This window comes from Penaeus monodon, chromosome 16 (assembly GCF_015228065.2).
Source record: "Penaeus monodon isolate SGIC_2016 chromosome 16, NSTDA_Pmon_1, whole genome shotgun sequence".
Classification (NCBI taxonomy): Eukaryota; Metazoa; Arthropoda; class Malacostraca; order Decapoda; family Penaeidae; genus Penaeus; species Penaeus monodon.
Genome location: NC_051401.1, coordinates 4,180,267 through 4,187,766, shown reverse-complemented (window position 1 = coordinate 4,187,766; position 7,500 = coordinate 4,180,267). Strand labels below are relative to the sequence as shown.

The window sequence follows — 7,500 nt, the reverse complement described above, 5'->3', positions numbered from 1 at the left end:
TGCCAATCTATATTCAGTTATCTTATTAACGAAAATCATCATGAAATCACTTAAAGCAACGACACTAACACTTCCTAAGAAATAGTGCAATTTTAAGCAATATATCAATCTTTCAGAGTTGTCTTCAGGAAATGCACAAGCAGCCACCGTTCGTTTCCCTGTAACGCCATGCAGTTCCTGAAGTGCCAATTTCGGAACAAGAAAGTCCATCATTACTTTAAAAAAAAGAAAAAAAGAAAAAAAAAAAGGAAAATTCCAACTGAGCATCCACTGTCGAGCTACAGACAGTATCGGAGATATTGACTACGACTGACTGAACTGCTTATGAAAGATAGGTCCCAACACCACTTAAATTACGTTTCTTTCTTTCTTTCTTTTTTCCTTAAAGGTTTCGCATGCCGAATGTGATAGATATACTCTACATTGACACGCTGTGTAACTTTAAGTACAGGGAGAGAGGCACGAGCCAGGATCACAGAGGAACAAGGTTTAGGAAGCTGTGTGGTGGCCGTTGTTCTAAGGGTTAGTGTATGTAACTTTGATCGTAGAGCCTTGTTGGAGGTCGTGTGCACAATGAATGCTCCTGACGTCTTAAATATCTGTGGGATCTAGGATATTCATGGGTGTGCTTGCCTGGGTATTTCCACAACGGTCAAATTTGGCTTTCGGGGGACGATTTCAGGGTTTATTTCCGAGAGAAAGATCAAGCAAATTGAACTTTGTAACGAAGGTGTTGTGTATATCTATCTATCCAGATATATTTACTAAGCTTCAGCCACACCATAAAACATACAGATCACAAAAACAGAAAAAAAAAAACATTTACGATGTCAGGAACCAACTACCTATTGAAATTTCACAAGGTTAGATGTGTCTACGCACTCATTCCATTTTTTTTTTTTCCAAAATAGAGATAAGCCTCTGAAATAGGGAACAACCCCCCCCAAAAAAAAAAAAAAAGAAAAAAAGAAAAAAAGAAAAACCACGTATCCCCTCAAAGCTCCTTGTTGCTCGTGCCATTAATCGGTGTTCCCGGCGGGTGAATGTTCATTTGCTCGAGCCCGAAGGAAGAGAGCACCACATTGTCCACGGAGATCAGAAACACGAAGAGGAGGATAACGTTGTTTAGGATGTCCGCAACCGTGTGCTGTTTCGGGTCGTTAATGTCCATCCCGCCAATTATGAGGAACATCACGCCCACCAGCACCTGCAATGTCACGGGGATGGTGTTACTAAAAGGGTTTTAAATATCTGGGGAAACCTGTATAACGGGTGATGGTGTTACGAAAGGAGTCTTAAATATCTGGGGAAATTTTCTTTATAACGGGTGATGGTGTTTCTAAAGGGAGCATCATCGGGGGTTTTCAAACAGCTGGGGAGATTTCTGTAATGTCACAGGGATGGGTTCCTCTACATTGGGTAAATTTTATAATTTTATAGACACAATTGATCATCTAAATGTCAGTTGGATGGATGATGAATGGGGATGACATTCTGACAAGTGTTCTGGCACGTTTTTTTTTTTTAATGTAATAAGGCTGTGTGAAACTTCAAGATAAGACGCCGGTATGGGTACAATTGGTCCTCCTGAAACCATGATAAAAGAAGATACTGGCGGAAGACGAGTCAGTATCTTCGGGAATAACTCTGGTGAAATAATTTGAATGAAATAAAGAGACAGACGTTAAGGAATATCTTAAAGAGATTTGATTAGTGACTCGCCATGCAGTTATTCGCAATTAAGACGAGGCTCGAAGAACAAAACTCGACGACGGACGTGGCATACAACGGTGGTGTAAATGGTACCCAAGCGAAGTCTTTTCTTGAAGATATCACAGAACAGGTGCCAGAACACGGGGTTACAGGTTATACGAACTACCGTGACTGTCATAAGGGCTGGTGGGCGGCGAGGAATGGCGAGCATCACGCTCCGAGAGCAAGACCAAAACAACAAGGTCTCTTCAAACTCATGACTCAACTCACAAACAGCGGTGACGGGCATTCAAAACGTGCCTTGAACGTGTATCTCCAGAAATCTAAATATACCGAATGCCGTGTGGCCGTTGCTGTTTTCTTCTTGGTTTCAGAACGTGGTGCGTGAGATGGAAAGCAAGCAGTTTATACAAGCATATCTTACTGTTAAGCTGTTAGGGGATGAACGTGTCTCCGACTTTCTGGCCTTGGAATCCATAGTCGAAACCCATCTTTATGGCGTCAAGGGCTGCGATTAGCATGATGACGCCGAGTGTCACGTGATTGATGGTCACCGCTAGCCTCTGCTTTGAGGGATCATTGATATTTATAACTGATAAACCCGTCAGCAGCGCCGCCGTCAGTCCCTATGACAGACAACAGAGTTACGGAAGGCACACGCGAAGCTTCGTCTATAAAAGGTGCGTTTTTTTTTCCTTGATATTTTTTTCTTTACTTGCTGTTGAACGAACTGACTGCTTTTGACCCTTGGGTGAGATGGAAAAAAAAGCCTAGCTAGGGAGTAGGATGTTTAGCCTATATACACGTTGGGGAGTTTAGGAATTTCCTCGAACTTGCTCTTAAAGGAACATTTCTAAGGCTGATCCATAGGTGAGGCTGCTACATGGACAGACATCAAAAGCACGGTCGTGTGTTAACAAATCATACTTTTCTTACACGTCGGATATATTTAACACGGCATGAAGTGTTATAGAAAGACAACAAGGTGTAATACTTCTTTTATTTTTTCATGAATCATGGCCAAACCTATAAAAAAATAAAAAAGTGCTTATCACAACTACCATAAACATTCATTGTCTGTTCTCAGGATTTTCCTAAACAAATTAACACCTTAAACTGTCATAAACATAATGTACTTAGTTAAAAGTGGGTGTTGCTTTATCTAATTATCTATACCATGATAGAGCACTTCTTTAACCATTGTTGTGAGAAATTTCACAGACACTCACGCGTACACACACACACACACACACACACACACACACACACACACACACACACACACACACACACACACACACTAGCACACACACTAGCACACACACACACACACACACACACACACACACACACACACACACACACCTTCACATCTTCTCTTGGGTACATACATCAAACAGACAAACACAATGGCAATCGTGCTTTCGCCACAGGATTCTTAAAGGTAGCATGTTACCTTGTGATCTGAGGTCAAAGTTCATAAAAAAGCCAAATGGTGGAGGTCGCCTTCGTAAAAATCTTTGTGAACAAAATGATCTTACAATACCATGGCACTGACCACCATATATAAGAATCCCGAATTGGCGAAAAGTTCAAGATTCTGATACGTATTGTGCTCAGCAACTTGGTTACAGAGTGTAAGTAGATCTTGGCACTATATATTTATCTATTTTTTAGTGTGGCGATGACCACTGAAAGGAAATATTGAAGGCATTAACTTACAACTCTTATCATTATTCCCTAATCATAATACATAGTAATTTCAACTAATTTATGATTTCCGGCGATTGAACCCACTTGATATATTACATAAAAAAGCGTCACGTCAAAGAAAATATTCTTAAAACCGACGCCTGCAAAGAAAAAAAAAACCCAAAAACCAAAAAACAAAAGCGAATCAGCTGTTGACGAATCCCATCCTCTTCTCGCCTGTCCTTGGATCCGATCCGACCCGATCTAATCCGATCCGATTTGATCCCGATTAGAAGACGGCCGATTGCAACGCCGACGTGCCCGAGGGGTAAATTCCAAAGCCGCTGATGAGGATGTTAAGAGCCGTGATGATGAAGACGCAGATGATATTTACGTGGTTGATCACCAGAGCCGAGATTCGGTACTGAGGCAGGTGCAGCCGGCAGTCGCGGAGCATGGACAACGAGAACGACAGCAGCCCGACGAGCAGCTGCGTGGACACTTTCATGTTATTACTAATCTCATGTGATTGAGACAAATATCTATCTATCTTTTTTTTCTACGATTTGTCTCCATTTACATGACTCTTTGAGACAAATATCTATGTATCTTCATTTTATTTGTCTCTGTTTAACTGGACTCTTTGAGACTTCTGTGATTCTGAGAACTTCATAGGCTGGGTAAGATTTTTTTTGTCTCATTTTCCTTATTAGTATAATTAACTATTTGAATAATGTCTTATGATCTTTATTTTTTTTTCTCTCTCTAGTAGTTGGAATCAATCTCAATTTACTTACTTTAGACTATCTGATTAGTGTACACGTGCATTGTCTCAGAAAAAGTGCAAAGTGCTCTACCATTGACTATTTTGAACTTAGAGACAGCTTCATCTTATAACGAAATTATTGTTAACATCATTACATAAGAGTTAGTTGAGCTCCATACAGACTGTTGTTATTATTACTGACAGAATGTGTTAGTAAATGATCGTTGTAAACATCTCTCGGTTAGATCGCTACTATTATAGTTGTTAGGCAATGACAGTAAGACTTAGGGTGCACTTGGAGATGCAAAAAACAGTTCATGCAATACTGAGTCTTCGGACAAAATATCTCGCCAGACTTGGATGCGATTTCTCGAACTTTCTACCATGTACAGCTTACCATAGCCCTCGATTAATAGAGTGAAGCGGTTTATTGGCATCCTGTTAATGCTGGTAATCATAAAAATAATATTCCTACATTCGAGGTCCGTACAACTACAGGGCGGGGTGGTTTTCATCCTTGGGAAGTTAATAATCTAAATTTTGACTCTCTCTTTTTTTTGGCAGCGAAACTTCACTTCCTTGAATTTCACAAAATCTTACTCACATCCAAAGGCCAAATATTGTTAATTCCCAATTCACAAATTGCCCTTTTACTTCCAGCATTATCATCCCATGCATGATGACAATATACATGGCTGGACAACAACATCACTGCCTCTCTATTAATACAATATCCATGCAGACAAATGGAAACAAAACAGCATTTAACCTTTTTCATTTTCTCCCTTTATTTTTGGCCATGAGTTCCCCCTTCAGAAGGTCAAATTCACATCAGAGGGTAAAATGCCAAACCCAGTGATTTGACTTTAGTACGTGATGTTAGACGAGGGTAACGTTGAGGGGGTTTTTGTAACGTTTAGAATACGGTAAGCGGAAAAGGGGCAAAGGCAATCCCCCGGGCATGGGCAAACTCCAGATATACACCCCCCCGGCTGCATGGGGTTTTTATCCCCAAACCTTAGTGTAAAACCTGGAGGGAAAGGTATGTTTCGAGGGTTTAGGGGTTTGTGTGTGTGTGTGTGTGTGTTGTGTGGTTTTTGTGTTGTGTGTTGTTTGTGTGTGGTTGTGTTTTGGGTGTGTGTGTGTTGTTGGTGGTGTGTGTGTGTGGGGGTTGTTTGTGTGGTGCGTGGTGTGTTTTTGGTTGGGGTGTTGTGTTGTTTGGGGTTGGTGTGTGTGGGTTTTTTGTTGGTTGTGAGGGGGGTTTTTTTTCCCGGTGGTTTTTTTAAGGTTTAATGTGTCTGTGAAAACAACTTTTATTATTTGATGTGATTTTGTGGGAATTTTTACCCCGGGGGGTTGCCTCTTGAAAAAAAAAATTCTCTGTGTCCTTGAAAACTTAACCATATTGTTTAATTTTTTATTTTTAAATATATATATTATCTTTTATATATATATAGATATATTAATATTATATATATATAATATATTTTATTTTATTTTATACTATAATTATTTTTATATATATATATATATATTAACAATTAATATTTTTTTCCAATTTTTAAATTTTTTATTATATTTAAAATTTTTTAAAAATAAATTAAAAACTTTTTTCCTTAAAAAAAATGGCAAATTTATTACTTTACATCTAAACCCCAGACCTCTGATAAATATAAATTTGTCAACACAGCCTTTATTTTAGTCAAAGGGATAAAAAAGAAAATTATTTTTTCTTTTAAAAAACGTACCCTTTCCCCTTTTATGTCTTTAAAATTTTGTTTTGAGGGACCCAAAAAAAAAGGGTTTTCTTCAAAAAATCTAGTTTCCTCTATGTAAATAAAAATAATGATAATGGTAACATAAACTAAATTTTTTTTAACTGTTTAGAGAATTAATAAGCAGTCAGATTCACACAACGTTACCATCTAATCATAGAAAACGGGAAAATGAAGTACTGTGCGGGTTAAAAACCGGAAAATAACAAGGTAACCGTTGGAATATGCATGTTAATATTGCGAAAGCTCTAAATGTATTAATAAAAATACCAAAAAAAAAAAAAAATCTCAAAAGAACCGAAGAAGAAAGAACAGAAGAAGAAATGAAGTGAAAAGAAATAGTAGTGATGATAATAATAATAAAAAAGCAAACCACACTCGAAAGAACAGAAGAAGAAGAAGAGAAAAAGGGAAAAAGAAAAAAAAGAAAGAGAGAAAAACAAGAAAAAGGAAATACAAGAACAGAGAGCTTTTCCCCCCAAAAAAGGGACGCGACTCCCACCTGCAGAATCAGCGACGTGATGATAAGGCCGAGCATAAGGCTGTAGAATTCGTGCTTCTCGCCTATCCTGAGGACATACTTGAGCTGCGAGGCGTTGGCCGTCAGGAGAGCGATGTCGAGCATGCCCTGGGCGACCGTCTTCTTGGTGGCATAGCGGTTCGGGTCCAGGGTCTTGCCGCCCTGTGGGAAAAGGAGGGAAAATGATAAGAAGCCTTTGGAAGGATTTCGATTCTGGCTGCGAGCTGATGATCAAAATGGAGACGAGGGGAGGGGGGAGGGAGGGAGGGAGGGGGGTTGAAGGAGGTTGGTGGAAAGGGGAGATGGGGAGACGAAGAAGGGGAGGACGAGAGACGAAGAGGAGGAGGAGGAGAGACGATGTGGGGGGAGGAGGGAAAGAGGGGAGAAGGGGAGACACAGAGGGGAGGAGAGAGAGAAGGGAGGAGAGACAAAGAGGGTAGAAGAAAAGCCCTAGAGGGGAGAAGGAAAGACAAAGAGGGGAGAAAGAGAGACAAAGAGGATAGACAGGAGATGAGGAATTCGAATTTTGTTGAATATATTTCTAACACGTGGATATTGTGGTGAATGTGGATACGGAAAATCCCCTTTTGCATGGTTTAATTATGCAATCCACATTCACGCTCCTTACCCCCGGATAAAAAAAAAAAAATCCATAACGTGTCCAAATAAACAAGAAATAAACAAGGTACAGTAACATCCATTATTTCGAGTATCTTCATTACATCCTGTATCGTAAATTACCGATGAAACGATCGAAGAAATAAAATATAAATGACTAAAAAAGGAGAACTCATTAAAAAAAATATCAGAAACCAAGAAAAAAAAAAAAAAACATTCTGTGCAAATCAACCTTGCCGAACGAAACGAATAAAACGATATTTTAATTATTACCATTATTTACCCCTAGATAACCCACACACCTAATCGCTTTTCGTCACAGTGCAATAACTAATTGTAACGTACGTCTTCCCCCTCTTTAAATTTATACTTTGTGTGTTGTATTTATTATGTGTCTTTTTTTATATCAGTTCTCG

The 7,500-nt window shown here is 39.2% G+C and overlaps 1 protein-coding gene across 6 annotated transcripts in view; it reads right to left on the bottom strand.

The window, feature by feature from the left end:
* The window catches only part of LOC119582433 (ninjurin-2-like), a 26,532-nt gene that overhangs the window by 1,754 nt on the left and 17,278 nt on the right, over positions 1–7,500 (bottom strand). For 2 of the 6 annotated variants that reach the window (XM_037930640.1, XM_037930642.1), the window contains exons 2-3: positions 6,449–6,628; positions 1–1,207 (exon numbers count right to left, since the gene is read on the bottom strand). The exon at positions 1–1,207 is cut by the window's left edge and continues 1,754 nt beyond it. In XM_037930640.1, coding sequence (XP_037786568.1) covers positions 995–1,207; positions 6,449–6,628 — 393 coding nt within the window. In that variant the 3' untranslated portion in view covers positions 1–994. Of the gene's footprint in view, positions 1,208–2,137; positions 2,340–2,696; positions 3,896–6,448; positions 6,629–7,500 lie in introns of those variants that run through there. The other 4 variants (XM_037930645.1, XM_037930644.1, XM_037930646.1 and 1 more) reach the window with 4 other exon arrangements.